Genomic DNA, 23,639 nt, shown 5'->3' with positions numbered 1-23,639 from the left:
TCCCCCTTTGGAAACAAGGCTATTTTTTTGCTGCAGCTTTCTGAAAGTCACAGCTTTACAGAATTGCTTCACTGACCATTACTTAACAACAGATTTGTATTGCTGTCCTTAGGAACTAGGGGGCTATGACCCAGAACATAGTGAGACACATTCATCTAAATGAGACCTGCTGGTAGTGCTATTTAACTACACTAGAACTAAGGCAAAGAAAGGGAGGTTATGCATGTAGCAAAACACTGTATGGCTTTTATAAGTAGGAACAAAGGCATTTCAAGACCCAGTGGCTGCACACTGTGGGAGCTATGAGTTTATGACTTATGAGGATTTTCACCCCTACTTACCTGGGAAGGCATGTAAACTATGAAGCGGAAGAAGAGAACCCTCCAAAATGTTAGCCCCGATAGGTTTGTGGTTATTGAACTCTCTCAGGCAGCAGAAGATGCAAGTTATAGTTCCTGCTGCACCCAGAAGCAGTTTAAAACTGCATTTTCCACTTCCCAGCATTGCCAAAAGCACTGTCCACCTGTTCACTTGCAGCTGGAAGAAGATATATAGCGCAAGAACAAAAACAAGCCGGAGGGAGTGTGGCTCAGTGGGATGGTGCCCTGGAAGCGAAGGAGACCTGGATTCAGACTCCCTCCCCTGCCCCCAGTGATGTTTCCATATCTTACTTGTGCATAGTCATTGGATAGACAGCAACAAGCCAGTTTTAATAGGGGGAGGGAGAAAGATGGGCGCTCTTGGCAGTGAGGTTAGGGTACTTTATTGGAGAATAGGAAATGGGGGGTCAAACATCTTTTTGGGGGAGAAACGGTGATTTCTAAAGGGTGTGCCTCAGCCCATTTGTATTCTATGAGAATAGCAGAAGTGTGCTAAGAGGATAATTTTCTCTTTTATTTTTGGTATTTTAAGGGTATACAACATGCGTGTGGAGTAGGGCATAGAGCAGGGCACAGCTCTAAGCTGTATGCTGGGGAAAGGGGGCTGATGGAAGCTGTGGCAACACTGGGACTGGGCACCTGCAAACTAATGCCACCAGACCCCGCCTAGACCCTGGGGACATGACTGCACTACACACCTGTATGCTTAGTGGTGCCCCCAGCTCTGCACACATGCAGCCAGAAGCCATCTTGCCTGGCCCTCACCCCCACAGTGCTGAGCTTCAGGAAGCCCTCACCAACAGCTGCGTGCCCCCCACTTCTGTCCCAACTGTGCCTGTACCCCAGGGCAGTTTGTGTGGAACTCCCTCCCTGTCCCTGCCCCTCCCCCCCAGGTTCCAGGGTGCACAGCAGAGCAGGTCCACATGTCCTGTTTGAAAGGCTGCTGTCTCAGTTCAGCCTGGCACTGCCTCCCCTGAGGAGGACTTTCCCTGCACCTGCACTACCATGGCTTCTTCCATTCCCCCCACCTCCAACTACTGGCATCCACTGCTTTTTCTCAGTCCAATTTTCAAGTGTAGAAGGGAGGGGTGGCACCAATTTTAATCCAGAAAGAAAAAGTGTGACCCAGGTTGCAAACTTCTAGGAAACACTGGCCTAGAACCTCAGTCTCTAGGGCTAGGGACAGACATTACACATAAACTGGTTTAAGTGATTAGAAACTGGCTTAAACTTGTAACAGAACAGATGTTCAGTACACATAAACCAGTTTGAAAATGGCTGAAACCGGGCTGAGATAAACCTGGTTGAATGTAGTATCAGACTTAAATGATTTGGGTCAAACCAGTTTATGCTGTCCCAGACCCCTTGCTGGTTTAAGTTAAACCAGACATCCCCAGCATCTGGCATGCTCTCTGGGCTGGGCAGGGTTCTCTACTCCACAGAAGGGCTGGCCCTTCCCCTCTGCTCCTTAGCTGAAGCTCTGGTAGAGACTTGCAGGGACAGAGCATCTGCATGGTTTCTCCCTGCTAAACAGGAATTATTCCCTCCCTCCCCTCTGCCCTACACAGACCTCTCAGCATTAGCTAGCAGTCCGCATGCTAGCTAATAAGTGCTTTGGGAGATGACAAAGCAGACAGGTTTTTTTGGAACTAATCAACAGGTAGCTTAATGTGCTTCCTTAGAAAAGCTGTTCAAGAAGAGCTCCATTAGTTAATGGAGAGAGGCTTTGTTTTCTTAATGGGCTGATAAACACTGAGTTAGGGGTGAGTTGGGGAGTGTGGGGGAGGGAATAATAAGAGCATCCTGCCAGGATCTGGCCAGGACCCCGCTTCAGCTCAGCCCTGTAGAAGTAAAGGGAGGGCTGCTCTAGTGCCTCCCCCCTACCCAACTTCTAGCCTGAGCCACTGCAGGCTTGTGCCTGTATTTCTGGAATGAAAAGGGATGTTTATCCACCTCCAAATCAGTTCAAGCTTTGCAGGTTAGACTAACCTGCAAAGATCGAGTCAGTTCAGGCTCAGGCTTTTTGAATGTCTGTCCCTAGCCTAGGTCTCTAGGCAAGCATCCTAACCATAAAGCTAAGGGTAGAAGGGCTTTAGTCCTGACTAGTTGTTGTTTTTCCTGGATTTGCACAGTTTATGCACCTACCTGGGTGAAAAAGGATCACCTCAGAGCATAAGTGTCCAAAACAGGTCTTTCTAAACTTGGACCAGCAGAAGCTGCAAAGGGAGGTAGGCTCTAAAAAGCACCAAAAATATAAAAATAACTTGTTTTTCCATACATGGAGATTTCTGAAGGAGGCAGGAAATCTCACTTCATAGCCTTGCTTGCTACAAAGCACAGCAAAGCACACCTGACAGGTTGATGTTAAATTAGTTGACCTGCCTTGTTCTCCTGGGCTGCTTGTTTGTCTGCCATTATGGTTTCCTTCTTCTGTGACATTATGAAAAATAAAGGTCCAAACTCCTTTACCAAAGGTGAAAGAGTGACTATCTTGGCATTTCCTGGCTAAAGCAAGAAAGTAAACAAACTAAAAAACACCTTTCTGAGCTAGACTTGATGGTTTTGTGCTTTTTTGGAGAGAATTCCTTGAATACTACTTTACAAAGGCCCCGGTGCTTGGGCATCTCTAAGAGTTATTCTCATTTACCCCTCACTTTCTACATGCCAAATGTAAATTCTACCTTCTCGCTTTCTTTTTCAAAGCGCCTGCATTTGCCACTGCATCAGTCACATAAAAAGAAAAGAAAAAGCGGGGAAAGCACCTCCAGAAAGCCCCACATGTGCATTATCCTCTTTGTATAATTAATATGATACTTAGTTCAGTGATTTGTGGGGAAAAAGAACTATTTCCTTTGTTAGGTGCTTTATGATGCACAGTGCCAAGAAGTCTATTAACATCAACCACCTGAATACTAATGTCTTCTCTAAGGACTATGCATCATAACATATTTTATTGCTACTGCAAAAAGAGCCTCCTTCCTCCCCCCCCTTTTTTTTTTATTAAAAGGAAACATTTCAAAACAGCATATCCCCTAGGGATTATCTAACATCTGAAAGCTGAGGTCATCAGAGTTAGAAAAACTCCTCCAGAGGAGTGATTATCTTCTTCCTCCCTGGCTGTGTGCTGTTTTGAGGTCAGTTACTTAATACTAGCCTATTATTTTATAACTCATGTGAACAATTTCACAGCCAGACCAGGAGAAGTGAATAGGCTCCACATGGCACACTAAGGGTAACTCAAGCCATTGTCTAACAGCACAAATTGCTCAGTTTGACTTCACGCTCAGCCAGCTGCCACTTCCCACAGTGGAGCACAAATGCAAAATGCATTTGCATCTCCTGGCAAGTACTTCAGATTAATTATTACTAAGGAGTAGAAGGGGCTGCAGTGATAGAAATTTGGAGAACTGCTGGTAAACACTTTGCTGGTGCTTACAGGAACTACGGTCAGTCTGGCTTTTCAGGTGCCTGTTATACAACAGGTCTGTTCCACGGCTAAATGTGCATATGGTACTATCCCATAATTTTATTGACTACAATAAGCGGTCTACACTGCCACTGTGACATTTTAGTGGCTACTGTAGGATGGAGTATCCTGTTTGGATGAGAAAAATAGCAGAAGATAAGCTAACAGACTATTACTATCCTAATGGGGACCAAGACCAGAAGGTTTGTTACATGACACGGGGTAACAAACGGCTCACAGAAGTGCCTTAACTATATCTTATGTGCAAAAGTAGAGATATGACTGCTTCGCTGTTTACACATCTACGCATAGATGTACATTGTTCCACCCCCCACCCCCAAAGTTAAGTTTAGACATTCCACCTTGGTGCTGGTTTTCTGGGCTTATTTGTTTGGAAGCCAATTTGGGATTTAAACTTGTGATTTGTATTTAACACTGTAATTTATGTCAAGGCAGATTGTTTTGCATCTTGCTTGGTGGTGATGGACAGCATTACCAATAATAGCAGGAATGAAACAGTTGACATTGCCTGAAGCCTATTCATTCTTGAATGGAAGTTCACATGACTATAGTATTTTCTTGCTATTCAACATGCAAGACAGAAAAATTTGTTAAAACTTGTGATCCTGGTGATTGTAGAAGAAAGAAAAAGTTAATGCTTTGTATCTAAAACAATTTGCTATCAAGGCAAGAGTGATGAGTGAAGGGAAGGAGTGGGAAATGACTCTCTTTCCTCTTGATAGCCTGGATTACACTTTGAAAGCTGAAAATTGATCCACCCAATTGCCATCGCACCTTTTCACTGGTCCAGGGATACCCGCAATAAGGCAGCCAAAGGATAGTTAACTCAGAAAGCTTGACTGTTGGAGCTATGGTATCAGTACCAACTCTTCTTCCATGTCTCTCACTCCCTCTTTTTTTTTTTTTTTCCTCCTTTTTAACTGTAGTTTAAAGGCCACTTTCCCATCGCTTACTTTTACACCTCACATTCCACATGAGCAAAGAAGAATAAATAAGCAACTTCAGGATTTTAAAGAAAAGCTACAAAATAAGTCACCCAAGATTCTTAACTTAAACGTACTTGTAATTATAAGAGATAGTACCCATGCCCTCAAGCAGGTTTGTTGTTTTTTTTAAACCCTATGCCATACCAAGGCAGATCAAACAGGATACAGAGTGACAAATTGGGATTACAAATCCAGTTTCTCACCTGAAACTCTGACTGGTTTTCTTAAATTTGCTTCTGTAGATGTAGTCACAGATGTATTGTCAGGGGTACAACCAGGACACAGGCAGTCACGGCTTGACCCTAGAAGGTTACAGTCCAGGGGTTCAGGAGCAGACACTCAGGAAATAAGGGCTCTGATTAGGGTCGGGGGAATCAGGAGCAGGTGTATCATGAGGTCAGTGTCTGCAAAGGACTGAGATACAAGCAGTCACTCTGGGTGGTACTGCAAAACAGGGAGGAGGAACAAGAAGCAGGGATTTCAACCCGCCACTAACCAAGCAGTTCAGGGAAGGCAACAGAGTCCTAGAGGACTAGGACAGTGATCATACTAAAGACACAAGCTAGGAGCCAGCAGTCAGGGCTCTGGTCTAGGCTCGAGTCTGGAACAAACATGAAACCAACAGGCATTTCCCAGAGAAGAGGAAACTGAAAACCAACCAGCAGAACCTAGATGTAAAAGCCAAAGAAGAAAACATGTCCCCTACTGAGTAACCTGTTAAGTACTAACTGAACCACTGTTTATAAGCAGGCAGCCAGGCCTTTGCAGGCAATTAGGGGTAATTACACCCCTGACCAGCCAGGCCCACTCAGGAAACTAAGGCCAGCTGGTGGCTAATTACTTTTCCTGCTGCTCTGACTCTTGACATCCATGCCTAGGTTTCTGCAGACTCTGTATACTTGAATTTGGTGTTGCGACTGCTGGTCCACATGTACCGCCTCACAAAGTGAATAAGGTGTGGCTGGCACATATCCATCTAAACTGCATGCAAAGTTGTAACGTGTCTGCTTTTATACCGCACAATAAGTCTTTGGGAGAGTTATGTACTTTAAGGAGTTACAGCTCCTTTAACAAAGCTTCTGTTGAGTTGAGTGGTTCAAATAGTGGCCACATGAGAAATACGGCAAATATTGCTACCCAGCCATTAATACATACACCATCAGCTTGGGACAAGGAGGATAAAAAGTATTTTTTATCTTGAAAGCAATAAGGATTGAGCTTGATCTTGTAGCTACAAGCCTGGACATAGTCAGTGATGGCAAGTAGGGCTAAATGTCTCTGTGATGGAGAACAAAAATGGTGCAGCAGAAGGATTGAGCCCCACACCTGAGAATGCACCAGTGTGAACAGGGAAGTGAGTGAAGACTGTAGCATGCAGAAGAACTTTATTTTCATTTTATTTGGAACAGGAACACACCTCCCAGGAAATAGCTGCTGTTGAGCAACGTCAAATTCCCAGTGTTTGTTGCTCCAGGAGGACAAGGAATCCAGAAATCCTGAGGTCTCTGGCCCAAGACAGTCCATATGGCAGGACTGCCCTGGAACTGTAGCCCCTGGGAGCCCTATCTTCAAGTCACAGAGCTTGGAAATCCAACAGTAGGGCTGTGCAAAATTTCGCTAAGTGTTTCGTTTCAAAGCTGTTTTGATGCGTTTTGAGCTCGAAACAGCAAAATCGAAACAAATTGAAAAGCTTCCAAACAGCTTTGAAACAAAATGAGGGCACTCGGAATATTTTGAAAGTTTCGAAATGTTTCAAGTTTTGAAGCAGCCTGGTGGTGGGAGGCAGGGGAGACTCAGGGATGCTCTCCGCGCAGCTCCGCAACCCTGTGGAACTCAGACCAGCAGTGGGAGGTGGAGCACAGACCTGGCTCTCCCCACCTCCTGCTGCCGGACTGTGCTCCATGGGGCTGGCAGAGCTGAACGGAGAGCAGCTGTAGCTCTGCCCGTCTCCTGCCACTGGGCTGAGCTCTGTGCAGCTCGGCGCTGGGTGTTGGCTGCACCCAGCACTGGTTCCAGGCAGCAGTGACAGCCTCCTGTCATCCAGCGCAGATGTGGGGGCCCGTGCCCCCAGGAGGAGTCTGGCACAGCCCTGCAGCCCTCCTGGGGGTGCAGGCCCCCAAATCTGCACACTGGATGACAGGAGGCTGCTGCTGCTGCCAATAAGCATCAGGAATTTTGCCTTTTGCTGTTTGAGATGTAGTTTCCAAGAAACCTCTACATCTATCTCCTTGAAACATGGCAGGCTTCATGACTTCAGAAGGGGCTACTATCCCTGCAATTTTCATTCAAATCAGGCAATAAATGACAAAGTTTTAGGCATTTTCATGATTCCCCATTACAGTCTATGGGTGAAACATCAAAACACATTGAAACAGCGAAACAGTTTCGATGAAATGAAATGGGACAGTGCTTCGAAACAAAATGAAATGAAACGACGCAATGAAACACCGTCCATTTGAAATGGTGAAACGGACATCGAAATGCAATGCTGTTTTGCACAGCCCTATCCAATAGGCCCTGGTTAGATTCAGGGTTTGTGGACTTCCAGACCCTCAGCTTTGCAGCAGCAGGTTTAACAATCCTGGAATGGCTGGCACAAGAAACAGCGGCATTCCTAGCAGCCCACCAGAAACTCAGGCCTACTGTGTGACCTATGCCTTACAAGTTGCTTGAAAGTTAATGAAAACTGAAGTGTTTTAAATGAAAATTCCACAGTTCAACTAATAGATGTTTTGGCAAAATAGCTTGACAAAAATCCTTCCTACCATGTGGGCCAAAAAAACAAAGGTCCATCTTCCACCCCTACAAGGATCTTGGAGGTATGTCAGCAAGACTGAAGGACAGTGCATTTAGAAAGTTCATTTTCTAGGGATCTGTATTATGTACTTTTTTCTTTTTTTTTTAAGTAAAAGCGGGGGGAGTGTTCAGAAATGCTGTGCTAACCTTGTATATTGGTATGGATCTGTTCAGAGTTATGTGCTTCTGAAGCACTCAACTGAAAAGCAGAAGGCTCACACCTTCTTTGGGGTTCTGGGAAAGGGAGGGTGTGCTTAAGCAAGGGTGGGAGTCTATAGAGTCAGTATGGGACCCTGGGGACTGTCCATGGGCAGATGGACTGTGGGTTTCAAGGTTCTACTTAGGTACTGGGTAAAGAATCTGCACCCCATAAATGGCAAGAGTGAATGTTGTGCCTGGACGCTGTATTTTAGAGCCTTAAAGAATATGGAGACCTGATATCCTGGCAGCAGTCTGGGTAGCCAGTAAGTATCACTTGTCCCGATTGTATCATGTGGGTAAGAGCAGATAGGTGCCGAAATCTGAATAAGGGACTGGAGATTAAGTTTGATATGAAGAAGAGTCAGAGATTGCGTAATGGATTATGAAACTGGGAAAGGATATTATATCTTATTCTTCTCGTTCCTAAGTATTACTAACCAGAATGTAACCTAATGTGGAGGGTAGACGCCTGCCTCCTGTAGGACACTACTTACACCTTCCTCTAAAGCATCTGGTTCTGGCTGCTGTCAAAGACCAAACCATAACCTGGATACACTTCAGTTCTGATCCAGTCAGTGGGGACTCCTCCTACATGTGGATCTATCATCATAATGCTTGTATTTTGCAATTAGAGAGGACAAATACTGGTAATTAAATTATATTATGCATTGCAATAATTACGTGTTGAATAAATTATTCAAAATGTTACATTACTCAGCAACTGCATAGTTGACTGAATAATATCAGCAACGTAACAGTCAGTGAATAATACTTGCATTCTTCAATAAGCTGTTTGACAGACAACTTCAGCTAGTATGGGTGTAACTGTGATACATTTTAGATCTCACTGCAAAACTAAATGTGTGTTCTTCTGAGACTCAAGGACTTGCAAAATTCTTCTGCTCCATTTTGCTCTTTTAGGCTCTTCCTTGTAGTAGCTGAGCACCTTCTAGGAGTTCATTAAGCAAGGTGTGTGTTCTTACCCCAAGGTGTACAGTGGAACAGTTTGTCTGGTACGGTTCCTGATTATAAGTAACTGTCTCTATTGTTAAATAGTTGTATTGGAGAAGCCAAGATCAAAGAAATATACCTTTTACTTGGAGTGATTTGAGATGGTCCTTAGTTATATCTGCTCATCGTATTTGTCTATACCTGCCCACTCCCATCACCTCAAACCCAAGAATAGCTCAGAATTTAGCAGAGTTGGTCCCTGACTACATTTCCTCTCTTTCTGTATTGGGATAGCTTGTGCCTTTAATATAGACTTAAGAGTGCTGACTCCCCTGAACCTGTTTTCCCCTTCAACTTGTTTCCCGAGGAATCTTACCTACCAGTTCTCAGTTTATTGAAGACTGAGTTTCTTGACACCTATTAACTTTATGCTACTATTCTCTCTTTCCTAAGAATTGGGAATGCTTATCATTCCATGCTATCATCCCTTCTCTTTTTCTGTTCTCAGTTTAGAAAAGCCAACTCTCTTTTTCCTTTTCTCTTTTTCCACCTTCCATATAAAAAAAGTTGTCCAACGCATTCCAAGAACTTGTTGGATATTCTGCCATAATACCCTCTCAACAAATCTCTGGTAAAGTTTCCCATAAGCATTGAGGCCTTCCTTTGGATTATTTAGTAAAAAGCCCAACAAAAATGGACCCATCTCATATTCCTGGTTAGGCTGTCTAGATTAGAGCTCCACCATGATATCACTACTGTTCTTTCTGTTTTTCTTAACCTATCTCTTGCGACTCCCACCAAAAATGCCTCTGACAAAGGAATATTTCACGGGCTTTAGTTCCATTGAAAGATTTTGGTATATAACCTGATAACTTTATTTAGGAGAGGAATCACACTCTTCCCAACAGGTTGGAGAAGCATTACTGCCTCCATTTTTTTAGATGAGAAGAAGTGAGAAGATAAACACGCTTCTCTTAATTGCTTAAGTGGGGAGTGGCCTTCTGATCTCTAAGGTGCTAGAATTCTTCGAAACTCTACATTTGTACTAATTGGCCTAAAAAAGCTTGTATACCCTTGAAAAGTACTCTGATACCCACAGAAGCAAAAGTGAAATATCAGCATTAGCCATGTTTTCCAACAGTTAAGGGGCATGAGTGGAAGACACTAGTGTGGTAGCACTTCTGAAGAGGTCTAGGTCTGACACTGAAGTCCCCCATCTCCCCAAGCCAATTTTTGGCAAGTGTTTGGCATGAAATCAACTAAGTCACCTATATCCTTAGCAATTATGTCTCTGCCTGTTTGCTTCTATGTTTAGTAAAGTTTGTTTGTTATGAGTTTTATTGAAGATCCCAGATCCTGGAGACATGCCATAATGTGAGGCTATCAGCCTTTTCTTTAAAATGTTTGTACCAGACCAGAGGGAAACTCTCCCTCCTACCCCCATTTTAGTTTAAAAAAAAATGTTTACCTCTCTTTTTGAAGGGAGTCCAATTCATGGGTTTTTAATAGGGCTGTACGAAGCTTCAGGTGCTGATTCAATTCGGAGGAGATTCAGTCCAATTTGGCAGCCGAATCTCCAAATCCAAATCGAATTGGGAGACCAGTAAACAGGTCTGAATCAATTCAGAAAAGATTTGGAGAGATTTGGAGATTTGGGCAGTCCTTGCTTGCCGCCACAGGCAGCTGGACCCGGACTCTGTGCCGACAAGTAGGAGGCAGGGGAAGGGGGTAGCTGGAGGAAGGGGGAGGGGACCATGGGGTGACCCCTGCCAGGCCCTATCCCCCACCTGCTCCCTCAGCCCCATTAATGGCTGCCCATCCGGCCCCAGCGTCCTGGCACTTTAAAAAAAAAAAAAAAAAAGCCTCGCACTCACCAGATGCTGCGGTGGCCGTCAGGGCTTCTGGGAGCTTGTGGCAGAGCTCCCCCAACACAGCACAGGGCAGCAGGGATCATTCCCCCACCTGGCAGCAGCGAGTTCAGGGCTTTTTTAAGAACAGGACACTGGGACCAGGTGGGGCAGCCATTGACAGCTGGGAGATCAGGCGGGTGATGGGGCCTGTTTGATTTGGAGATTCAACCGATTCAGCAGTGGCTGAATCTCCCAATGAGATTCGGCCATATCAATTCAGGACAGTGATTCAAATCACCAAAACGAGTCACTGTCCCCCAAATCAGCTCAATCTAAATCCAAAGAAAATACTAGCTGCTTTGAACAGGCCTAGTTTTTAACACATTGCATAAATTGTATTAAACACACTGATCTGCCTCAATGCGAGATCATAAGCAAATATAACAAAAATAAAATTCACATAATTTTTACTAAACATTTATCAAGAAACAGCAATTGGAACTTCTTTTGAATTCAATTTCTTGATGAATATATTCAGTTTCCCATTTATCTATATCCTTTAAAATATCTAGACCCTGGCTGGAATCAAGATATTAAAATGTGTTGTGCTGAAATTTGTACTTTGTACTGGGAAAGATTAACGTAGCAGTAGGTAGGCAAGCAGAGTTAAGATTTTGGGATTTTTTTAATTATTCACTTTCTTGCTTTGAGTGCCTGGGTTTTGTAAATTACATGATTGTTAAGTACATCGTCACTTAGCAACCATAACTGGTTTTTGAAAAGCTTTTTATTTAATGAAATTAGAGCAGTTTTAAGTAGTTCTCACAGCTGCAGCTCTGACTTTAATTTTTGAGAAGAGATTGAACTAAAATGCAACCCTTTCACATCTTAAAAAATGGAAAGGGCTATCTGACCACTGACTTCTTTAACTATGTTTATAATAGAGTGCGTTAGTCTGCCAAACAGTCTTAAGGACTAATTGAATCTGCACTGGCTTGTAAGAGACCAAATACAAGTAATTTTTAATTGTTTAAGTTCAATAGCGCTTAACTTTTTTTCAAAGCCAGCGTGAGGCACTGATTCTTTTGGATGTTCTAGTGATCTTTGTTGTTGCTTTTTTTAGTAACTTACTCCACAGTGATACTTATTTCTGAGCTTTATGAATATCTTTCTAAGCCAGAACCTTCCTATCACTTCAGTCACGTTGGCTCCTGTTAATCTGACCAAGATATATAGTTAGTCCGTCATAGGCTTGATGGTGACACACCATCACAGCTGTGAGAGGTTTGTACCATTATTGTCTACGAAAAACGTATCTTTTATTCTGTTATCTTATGTGCTTTTACTTGAGCTTTTCTTCTTCTCTCATTCAGAACTGCTCATTTTCCTCGATTAATTGTGCAGCAAACTTCCATAGCCAGTGAATATCATCCTCTGACAATCTATCAGATTCCTTTGGCATGGAAGTTGTATTTGGTTAATATAAACTATTTGATTTCAGGAATTAAACACAAAGAAGTGAGGGACTGAACTGAGTGGAATGTACGGTAAATATTTTGAGATATGTATATTGTTGGGATTGTTGGTATAAGCAATCTCTACTAGTCAGGGCTAAATAGGCAACTTTCTGTCATATATTTTCCTAATGAGAGTAGTTTCTTTCAGGCTTAAGAGATTTCCCTGAAGTATTGCACTGAAGAGAGCTCAGATCCTGCTCCCATTTAAGTTAATGGTTTAATGTTAATGGGAGTTAATTCCTATTTAGTTCTGTGGGATCTGATCAGGGCCATACCGAGTAAGCTATGTTCCACCTTCATTAGAAGACAACCCTCCAAAAGGTATTTTTGTATTAGTCCCTTCAAACACATTTTACTACATTTGCTTTTCCTTCTCTGTATAATGCATTTCAGTTTAAAGAGATTAGCATTTATATATATACCTAAACTGTCTCAAGATAAATGCATTCAACTGTTAAAGCAATAAAAAAGCCATGCACACATACGCACTCTCCTTTGGACATTTATTAATTAAACCTGACCAGTATTTTCAGCCTAGGTGCCTTAACTCAACCCAGTGTCTGCATGTGGTTATGTGGCTTGATTTTTAAAGATGCTAGGCATTGCCTGCTTATGTTCACTTCTGTAACAGTTGTCTGTACTTGTTGCTTCTGAAAAAGTAGACTAGTTGCTCAGGTGCCTTTGTTTCTTTTTTGCTGTCTAACTTTAAAGCTTGAGTTAAAAAAATGAGCATGCAAAATGAAAAATAGGTGCAACTTAACTGAGCCTTAACTGTGCTGGAGGCAGCTCTGCACTTTATCACCCTTGTGCCCCAGTCAACTCCAGTCACCATCTACACATGCGTTTCAGCACAGTAAATGACTCTACTGTAAGATTGTACTGTCCCCAATAGTACTATTTTATGGCTAACTCAGTTAATTTACTATGCCCGAATGCTGGTGTACGTGTAGATGTTGATGCTTTACTGCTGAGCTAATTAGTCAACTCCACAGTAAAGCACACATGTAGATGTACCCAGTTTCTGTGAAAGGAGGTGTTGTTACAAACTGCTCAGTGCAAACCATGATATGAGGTTTTTGTTTTGATTTAATTCCACATCCTGCAGGGTAAAGGAAAAAGGAAGAGATAGGTCTCCTCTATCACTCTCTCCTTACCACACGTTCCTTTGTTTCCCTTCCCTGTGGAAGTACCTTTTCTGTTTTATGGATTAACCCAGTCTTTAATACCACTTTTGAAATTTTGCTACCTTCCTCCCCTGAGAAGCATCTGGCCCTGGATTCCATAAGTATAGATGCTTCCACTACAAGTCCTGTCAATAGGAATGTCTGAAGCATCATAGGTTTTTAGTTTAGAGCAAGCAGTTTTCAGTTGGAAATTTAAGTTTACTATTTCTTCTGCATGTGTAAGGTTCCTTTAGGGACAATATTAACCAAGTGCTTATCTATGGTATCATGGTTGGCATTTCATTAACACTTGGCTAAAAAGCTGCAGAATAGGTTACATCTCACCTCTGAAGTCAGTGGGACCAGGTATTTATTCTGCGCATCTTTGAACCTGGTTCTGTAGATCTTAGAATTCTATGGCATTGGGGGCTGCAGAAGTCTCCCAAACCTCCTATTTTCTAATCGATGCATTTTTGCAATAGTGAACTATAACTCACTTGTATAAACATGATAAAGTTGCTTGGATTGCTGCAGTTTGATATATAAGTTTGAATAGGTAAGCACATCCATGTCTTCAGGAGCCAAGCTGAATATTGGCTGCAGTTTTTTGGTACCTTACAGTCATTCTGCTGGCTTCTTTCAGATAGCTTCTTCTGTAGGCTGCAACCCATCTGAGTTGCTTAAACAGTTCCATTGTTGGCATTTCTCTATAGCACTTCAAAAATGAAAGTGCTCTCAGAAAAAAACTAAGTCAATTTTAATATGTTGTAAGATATTGGAAAACCAAAGACTAGGGGAATGAATGAAAATCCCTGCTTTGTCAGCGGCACAGTCATAGAATCATAGAATCAATGAGTCGGAAAGGACCTAGACAGATCATTGAGTCCGACCCCCTGCCATGGGCAGGAAGGAGCACTGGGGGTGGTAGGGGTCATAAGACCCCAGCCAGGTGCCTATCCAGTCTCCTCTTGAAGATTTCCAGGGAAGGTGAGAGTACCACCTCTCTGGGAAGCCTATTCCAGGCTCTAGCCACCCTTACCGTGAAGTAGTTCTTCCTAATATAGCCTAAACCTATCCTCCCTCAGCTTGTGGCCATTTTTCCTAGTGACTCCAAGGGGGACCCTGGTGAACAGACCTTCCCTGAGTCCCTGCTGCTGGCCCCTGATAAGGTTGTAGGCAGCTACAAGATCCCCCCTCAGTCTCCTCTTGTGGAGACTGAAGAGATTCAGGTCCCTCAGCCTCTCCTCATAGGCCCCCAACCATACAAGTGGCCCTCCTCTGGACCCTCTCCAAGTTCTCCACGTCCCTCTTGAAGTCCGGCGCCCAGAACTGGACACAGTACTCTAGCTGCAGCCTGACCAGCACCGCATAGGGGGTGAGCAAGACCTCTCTGGACCTGCTAGTGATGCCCCTGTTGATGCATGACAGGGTGCGGTTGGCTCTGCCTATTGCTTCGTCGTATTGGTGACTCATATTCATCCTCGAGTCAATCCTGACTCCAAGATCCCTCTCTGCCTCTGTGCTGCTGAAGGGGTCAGCCCCTATCCTATAACCATAATGCTGGTTCCTTCTCCCCAGGTGCAGCACCTTGCACTTGTCCTTGTTGAACAGCATCCTGTTCAGATCCGCCCACTTCTCTAACCTATCCAGGTCTGCCTGGATGGCAGAGTCATGGCAGAGTGGTGTCCAGAACTACAGAAATAAAGTGAATAGGTAATTCTTATAATGGCACTTTGTCAGGAGTTTTAATTTGGAATTGTCCACAAATTCCACTAAGCTCACAACTAGACACATGCACAAATATTTTTTTAAAAAATAAGCTAAAGAATGTGCTTATGTGTAAATCCCAGATTTGATTTCCACCTGGGGTCATCATTAAAGATCAGGAAAATAAACACTTTAAACAGTAAGGTCTGGACCATCCCTCAGATTATCTTTGTGAATTGCAGTTCTCCCCTTTTAGTCTTTGTTCTGGAGGGCCACTAGCCCAGGGTCAAGACAGCCCATTAGGACATGCCAGAAGAAGAACAAAAGTATCAGCTGCAACAATCTGCTTTAAAGAGAGTTATTGACAGTTGCCCCAAATCTGCAAGGGGAAGGAATTGAGAGCTGCTTGCTTTTGGTATCAAACACAATAGCCCTACTCTCTCATGGGGAGAGCTGGGGTGTTCTAAAGAATTCCTCCAGAGGTCGAGGTCATTTCTTACCTTCAAAACATGCCAACTCGAAGATAGTTTTAGTCACCGCAGTAGAAAAACTGGGAAACCCCAGAAAGAGAATAATCTACACCTGCTGAGCACTCAAAAGCAAGTGACAGAGCAACAAAGCCAAAGGGGAACTGAAAAATTATGAATCACCGCCTGGAAGAGCCATTTTTGTAGCACAGTGTTTGCAAACCGATTCTGTTAGATGTTCTAATGGCTGGAACAACATTTTGGGCAACAAAGGGTGACATGGCACAAGAAATCAGAAAAATGAAAGCCTGCACAGTACTAACCTCTTCTTTTATAGTAAAATGATGAGATAATCTTAACCACAAATATGTACAGACCATATAATTATTGACCATAAGTATTTTTCCAATATAAATACTGCTTATTTAAAAAGAAAAAGGTAAACCAGCAACTGAAAGAAAACATTTATTGAATCAAAGTCAATACTTTCCTTTTAATATCTACAAGCCAACACTGAACTGACTTTATTCAAGAATGAACACAATGTACAAAAAAAGTATGTTTTTTTTTTTTTTTTATAAAAATATGTTGATTTTTTTCTGGCTACTGAGCTGAAGACATTTTGACAAAGGCAAGATAAAACTTGTTCACTAAAATTAATCCGCAAAAAAACCGTGAAAATCATTTTGTAACCACAGGACAGATAAAGGCTCATTGATAGAGATGCATTTGGAATGCTGACACCAATTAACCATTTTTGCCATGTGCTTATGCCCCATAGACAGCTGAACAACTCAGACCTGTGTTATCATGTATCAGTTCCTCCAAAGACTATCCAAGTTTACTGGAACTACTCAGATATTCTATACTTGGGTTACAATTTCATTGCTCAAAATAAAAATTAAAATAAAATAAAATAAAGGGAGTCAACTGCCTCAATGTTCATTATATTTCATATGATTTTTTTTTTACTTTGGATAGTACCAGGGAAAAAGCAAATATCTGTATGCCTATATGTTTAAACCAATCTGATGGCTGTTATCACCAAAACTGAGGCAGAAATTGTAAAGGGAAAAAAAAAAGAGAACAATAATCTGCAGGAGTCTCATATTTAGTTTTTATATAATTATAAATTTTTATCTGATTAGGCTCAGTTATGCCCCATTTACTAGTTAAGATGTTAAATGCAGTATGAAGTCTTTTTTTCTTTTTTTTTTTTTTACATAAATGTTTTAAAAACTCAGCTAGGATTCAAACTTTTGACTTATGTTTCATATCACCAGCAAGGAAAAGGGGGGAGATGGGGAAAGGACCATTTACAGAAATATCTGAAAACAGTGCAATATTAAAATACAATTTTCACAACGTGTGAAAGAAACATGCTTTGGAACCTGAGCAAAAGGCTTTTTACTGACAGTAAAAAGTAACCCTGTATGTTGTTTTCACTGGCATCTGTTCTGCCAGATTAGTATGTTGCTCTTAGCAACTTACATGGCCCCTAAATATTTAGTACACAGAAATTGCCAACTACTTAGAGGTCTACTAAACTTCAGCTAATATTGCAGGCAGTCTGACATGCTGCTACTGGAAGTGATCATATAGCCTAAAATTAAGCAAAATTAGAGAAAAGAAAAAGCAGCCAAACATGATGCTTTTTTTGTTTAAACAGACAAAAGCGCTACCACAACACTCAGATACGGTACTACACTGGTTTACAGCCTCGAGGTCAGCTCTTTCAAAATAAATATACTGAACATTTACAACAAAATGCCTTATGAATGCAAGCGTTCTCTTTATTATTTCAAGACCAATTGCATAAAAACTAAAAAGACATCATAAAGCAGCTAGGTTACAAGTCCTTTCTCAGAGACTGGTATGACTTGGTGCCACAGCTAAACTTTTCATCAGCATTAGTATCATCAGTCCGCAATTACAAGCAGTTTTTTTCTGGCACCAAACAGGTCACCATACAAAGCAATTTCACAAAGCATGCGGTCATCTACTCTGCTGATTTTCGAATGTATGCAATGATCATTGTGCTTGCAGGTCCCAGACCTTTCAAAAACACATAAAAACAACGATGGATTAAAAATATTAATTAGGAACTTGCTCATTTCTAGTGACAGGACTGGAGGATATTAAAAAAAAAAAAGCATGAGAATCCTGTACACTAACGCTTGCAGGGGAAAAAGGAAATCTAAAAGTGGAGCTTTAATTTGCTTAAAATTGAAAAGAACTAAAGAAATCCCAATGCCCTAAAGAGCTACATGTCCATGGTTTTGGTAGAGGCCAAAATGAGTGCATGCCACTAAAAGGCACGGTCGGACCAGTCTGATAAATGGCATCATCAGAGCAGAACAGCAACTTTTCACAAGGGTTGAACAACGAACCACCACTTCTCTCTCATCATGAACACAGAAAGCAGTCACCAAAGCAATAAAGGGGACACAGGAAACAAGATACAGGAATTCACAAGAACCTGTGAAACAAACAGAAAAGAAGTTAAAAACAGGCAACGTTGGGGGTGGGGAGCTTTCTAATCCTGCTACTATGTTAGATGTGTTTTATTAACAGCTGCATTTCCTTACATAGACTGCAGCATTGCACCATTTCTCTTAAATGCATTAAATTATACACTCTGCTATACTCAATTTAGTGGGCAAATAATATCACCTTCTAAGACAACATCTAGAATACAAAGAATCCCAACTGCACGATGTAAGGAAACATTTCTGCCACCAGTCCTGAAATATTAATCACTGTTCACTACTTAATACCAAGTACATGGTTATATAAACATCCTCCTTTTATCCCCCTGCCCAGAAAACAATGAAATAATTTAAAATAATGAATCAGAAGGGTACAATTATATAAAAGTCATTGATCATGGTCCATGGCAGGATCTTCTGCTTCACTATTCTCTACCAGAGACAAAATGGCTTGAGGTACCACAGAACAATACTTACTGGAAATGTTCCCCCAAGGTTATCCTGCTTTTGTATCTACAAGCTGCATTTGAACATTTGCAGACATGCCACCTCCATAGCCTCCCTTGGACTGCATTTGGTTCTGAATTGAGCTCACCTGTAAGTGAAACAGAAAGGGAAATGAAATAGGGAAAAATAAGACAAGTCAAATGTAAATTAGTGTTTTAAAGTGCCATCTGCCTATTACAGGTGCACTGTGCTTTACATGAGGATATTTCCTAAAGTAGTTTTGCTGGAATTTTTACATATTGGGCTTCAACACGCAGCTCAGCAGAAAAGATGAAAGAAGAACTGGTGCCGATTGATGTGTAATTTCTCCCTCTCCCACAAAGGAAACTGGCTGATTCAGTCTTCTCCGAGTAGCAATGTGATTAGTTTTCTTGAGACCAATCAAAATCTCTTACTGCTAGCAAACTTCTCTTCATTATTAAAAAGCTATAAATCTGGCTGTAGTTTAGTATTAGGGAGGTGTTCACTGCTGCGCAAAGATGATAATGGTGAAATTAACAGCACTGCTCTACTAAAACAGGACCTTGATATTTTTTAATGCATAGTATCTGTGTTGTGGTAGAGTTTTATAAGTCAAGCCAACAGCTGCAAGGTATTTGAATATATAGCGCTTCCTAAACTGTTAAAGTCCCTTCAGATTTTGGGAGTCTTCTTTCCAGTAAGGGTAGTCTGGAGCACAGATTTATTTTTCCTTCAACTGATCCTATTCCTTTCAATCAACAGGGGATTTATTTAAGTGGGACTTCAACAGAACTCCTCTGGCAAGGATTTATTTGAGGGTATTTTTAGGCTGAAATAAATAAATACGTGAAGGAGGAAAAAAAAGGCTTCATAGCCTTTATCCATAAAAAGTTAGTAAGACTAAAGTTCTCTTTGTGCTCACGCAATATGAATCAAAATAATCATATCACTTAGTGCTTTAGGGCAGATAATGGCAGTGTTAAAAAGGGCTGAAAAAAAAAGCTCTTTATTCTTCATGTACATCCCAGATGGAAAGGGAACAACATATTCATTTGTCTCCATCATTTGAAATGAGACTCAGAGCAATAAGACCCCATCTACAATTTTCTACCTACAACCATTTCAAGTGTTCCCTTCCACACACTTCAAAAAAGTCAGTAGAAAAATGTATTAAAACCATACTGGAGCACAAACTCTTCAGATAAGACAGAGCCATAGCACTTTTAGTCCACACGTAGCATTTTCCAAAAGGCGACTCCAGAGCAGAGAACTGTATACCAGCATGACTCTTCCCAGGTGTAAACACAATCTTTTCAGACTGCTGGAATTCTGCTGGTAACCACCATGTTTAAAGAAATGCTTATATAGCATGGTTCTGATACTAGGGTATGTAGACCAAAATTAACATATTAAGAAATGTAGTGGACGTTTTCAAAATTCATCCAAAGAAACGAGTGGCTCAATTTTATATTTTTATTAAACAACTTTGTCAACCCTCACTGCATCTTATCTTGACAAGGGGGTGTGATAGCATTATTTCACTTAATAAAACTTTTGACTTTCAGATGGGTGTGGCTACGTGACAAGTTGGGGGTAGCACTCATTTTGTTTCTGATTCACAGATTCATAGATGTTGGGGGCTGGAAGGGACCTCTTGGAATCATCAGGTCCAGTCCCCCTGCGCTTGGGCCGGAAAGATTATGGGGGTCAGGTGACCCCAGCAAGGTGAGCATCCAGATGTTTTTTGAAGATATGAACCTTGCCTGAGTTTGGTATCAAAACACAGCTTTTTTTCTGTGTAGTCCATGCTAGTGGCCTTGTAAAACTGATATTTAAATACAAAAAAACCAGCATGCAAATCACCAACCAAGAGGATATTTTCAAAACCAACTACCTCTAAAGTGTTGTTTTTATTATATAAGGGATCTAACAAGAATATCAGTATTTGGATCTTGGGTATAAGTATTATATTTAGCTGATATAGAAAATAGGGATGGTTACTTAGCAATTAAAATACTAAAGCAGCTTTAGTTATCTAAAAAGCTAAATTGGAGCATCCCAAACAGACTGAAATTCAGGACTATTGAAGCATTGCGCTGAAAGGTACTACTCATCCTGAAAGCATCATCCTTCTGAGTCCGGAAGAGCATCATCTATCCCTATGGTGTTGTAGCAATAGGGCAAGGTTCCAGCTCCGAGACGTATCCCAGAAAATGGGCAGGGGAAGAGGATTCTTGCACACTAAGGTCTAATAAACTGTTCTGTTGCACACTATTTTAGAATAAGGAATAAATACACATGCATAGAGGTAGGGGGAAAATGGGAAAGACTACTCAGAGAAGTGAGCTTTGAGAAAGCATTTGTAGGGTGTGTGGGTAAGTGGCACTTGACTATGGTGTAAAGGGCAGTGAGTCAGAGCCATGAGTGGGAATATTACATAGAGGGATAGCAAGATAAGGTAAGAACAGCAAAAGGGATTAGTTGGAAATAAGAGCTAAAATGCAGGTGAGGTCTGATGTACATGTGACAAGAGGCAAGGAACTAGTGAAGTGATTCAAGTACACACATGTAAGGATGTGGAACTGCTGATTATAGGCAGTGTGCTGTAAGAGATGAGAAGTAGTTAGCCCTATTAGTCTAAGGTCAGGTAGAAGGCAGAGTGGTACCATAGAGACTAACTGGTTTGCAAGACACGTCTATATAAGGCAGTGGTTGGAGGAGCTGCAGTAGTATTTTTAGCAGCTTTAAGGCAAAGGGAAGTAGTCCAAAAGAGTAAGGCAAAGCTAGATTGGAGATGATGAAGGATAAACTAAAGTGTTTGAAACAGTAAAAGCTAAAGACATCTCATAGCTAGACAGGTAAAAGGGCAGAATAAAAGGAGGAAAGTAATGTGGAATGAGAAAGAAACAGGGCATGAGGGCTCCTATTGGTTATTTTTTCTTCTGACAAAAATGATGAGATCCTCTGCACAGAAGAAAAGGAAGGGAGCATTATAGCAATAAATCTGAGCAGGTAACAAGCTGCCATACTTAGATGTAAGGAGTGTGTAAGGGAAGAACAGAAGCAGTAGTTGGGAAAAAAACCCCCAGAGCTGAATGAAGTAAGGAAAGGAAGCGAATAAGGTCATAAAAAGTCCCCCCAAAATGTTCAGAACAGCAAAATCAACAGCAGACAAGGGATATGTACAAGAAACAGGCAGCATAACAAAAGTAAAGTGAGAAAGAGAGGGTGGAGATGGGGGCCTGCAATCTTAAATTTGCACTTTGGGAGGTAAGCAAGAAGTGCAAAGTTGACGGGTTGACTATTATATTATAAAGTAGTGAGCGACTGAGCAAGAGGGAAAAACCTGCAGGGTGAAGTCATAAACCTACTTTTCATAAAAACTGAAGGAAAAGACAGTGAAAGTGAGCAAAACCTGAGTGCATTAGACCTGAAGAACGGATGAAGGAATTGGAGCCACTGGTGATGTGGAGGAGTCAATCAATGGAGTCAATGAGGAGTCAACCAATGTGAGGCAGCATAGAGAGGAAAGGGACAACCAATCAGCAGCAGAAGGTAGCAGATAGTGGATAGCTGGAGAGAGAAAAGAGGGCTGGATTGTCTAGGATTCAAAAGGTGAAAGCAGAGTGAGAAGAAACAGGATTGAGCATTGAAAATGGCAGAGGAAGGAATGTAGAAGCAATGATATATTTGTACCTTACAGACTAACCAAAGCAGATTATATAGCACAAGCTGTCATCAGAAGGAAACCCAGGTTACTCTGCAACTGTCTGGTTGGTACCTACTACAAAGTGAAAAAAGATTCCCCCAAGAAAGAGTAGCCACAAACCATCAGTCAGACGTTCTTAAATTAATATTTCAAAACAATTATAAATTATTTTCCAATAAGAACTGTATTTCTGTCAGCTGTAAGTGTGTTGTGGCCAGAAACCCTGGTGGTTCTGCTATGTCATGTCTTCTTTTTTTTGTTCTTTCTCCAAATGCTATTGAGCAATGGAAAGTGCCTTTCTTACAGCTGAGAAGACAAACAAGAGCAGCTTCCAGGAAGGAGAGCCAACTGTTGTCACTTGCTTCCCAAATGACTGACAGAGTGGCTCCTACATCTCTGCCCTGTGCTCCTATAGCCCTGCTTACCTCCTTACACTTAAACATATGCCTTACACTCATTACACTTAATTGCACCCTCAAGTGTACCATTTGAAACATGCAAAGAATTTCAGCACCTCATCCTTGCCTTTCATTAGAATATTAACAACGTAAATTGGACCTTTATGGCCAGTTAATATTTCATTAACAAATACAAAAAATTATTGGGTGCAGAAAAACATCTGCCTCTTTTAAATGCGTTAAATGACAATTTTAAATGTGTTCTCTAGTGCGTTGCTCTTTGCTGTCAAAGATACTTGCATACAAATAGTACTTAGACACTGTGCTTATACCCCCACAGGAAGCCACAAGCTTCTGCTTCTGACATCATAAGTGCTGCAGTAAAAAATGGGATTATGGTTTCAGGTAGGCTACAAGAATTAGAAAATAGGACAACTAACATTTACTTGAAAGAACAATAACCTAAGGAGACACAAAAAAGTGAAATACTGTGCATGTGCCTTAAATGCCTTTTTTTAGATCTGCATTATCAGCTACTCTTTGAGAATGATCTTCTGCTGGCAGTCCCAGCCTATTCTGCAGTAGAAACCTATTTTAATTTATAAACTGCTCATTCCGTTCAGAATAAGGGGAAATGGGCTTGTTACTCAGGGCCAGAAGGGACCATGATGCCCAAACTTTTGGCCCTTTCCACCTGGAGTAGAATGTGGACCCCATTCAGCTCAGGGGGAGGGGGAAGGAGTCCTAAGTTTCAGTCTTTTTTTCCAAGGTTATTTGTTCTTATCCAAAAACTCCTGAAGGCAAAATATATAAAAAAAAAAAAGGATGGGAGCAAAAGTCCAGCTCTCTCTCTGGCACCAAGAACCTTGAATTCCTTTCTGTAGGGTGGCTAAACTATAACAAACAGGTGGAGAATATCCTGAACCCATCCTTGTCTCTAGCCTGGTAGTTATTCAGGGGCATGGTATATGCATGAAAATGTAATAACTAGGGAAGTAACATAAGAAAGAGGCCCCGAACCCAATGAGTCTGATGGGGGGGGGGGGGGGGGGGGGGGGGGGGGGGGGGGG

General features: G+C 41.7%; 1 protein-coding gene across 1 annotated transcript in view; it reads right to left on the bottom strand.

The window, feature by feature from the left end:
- Positions 1-15,957: 15,957 nt before the first annotated feature.
- CDC42SE2 (CDC42 small effector 2) overlaps positions 15,958-23,639 on the bottom strand; it is a 60,153-nt gene continuing 52,471 nt past the window's right edge. The window contains exons 3-4 of the mRNA XM_019517292.1: positions 18,472-18,589; positions 15,958-17,984 (exon numbers count right to left, since the gene is read on the bottom strand). Coding sequence (XP_019372837.1) covers positions 18,491-18,589 — 99 coding nt within the window. The 3' untranslated portion in view covers positions 15,958-17,984; positions 18,472-18,490. The remainder of the gene's footprint in view (positions 17,985-18,471; positions 18,590-23,639) is intronic.

Source organism: Gavialis gangeticus, unplaced genomic scaffold (assembly GCF_001723915.1).
Source record: "Gavialis gangeticus isolate Ggan-Ray unplaced genomic scaffold, GavGan_comp1, whole genome shotgun sequence".
In the NCBI taxonomy this organism is placed as follows: Eukaryota; Metazoa; Chordata; order Crocodylia; family Gavialidae; genus Gavialis; species Gavialis gangeticus.
Note: the sequence above shows the minus strand (reverse complement) of the source record. Positions and strands in the feature narration are given on the sequence as shown.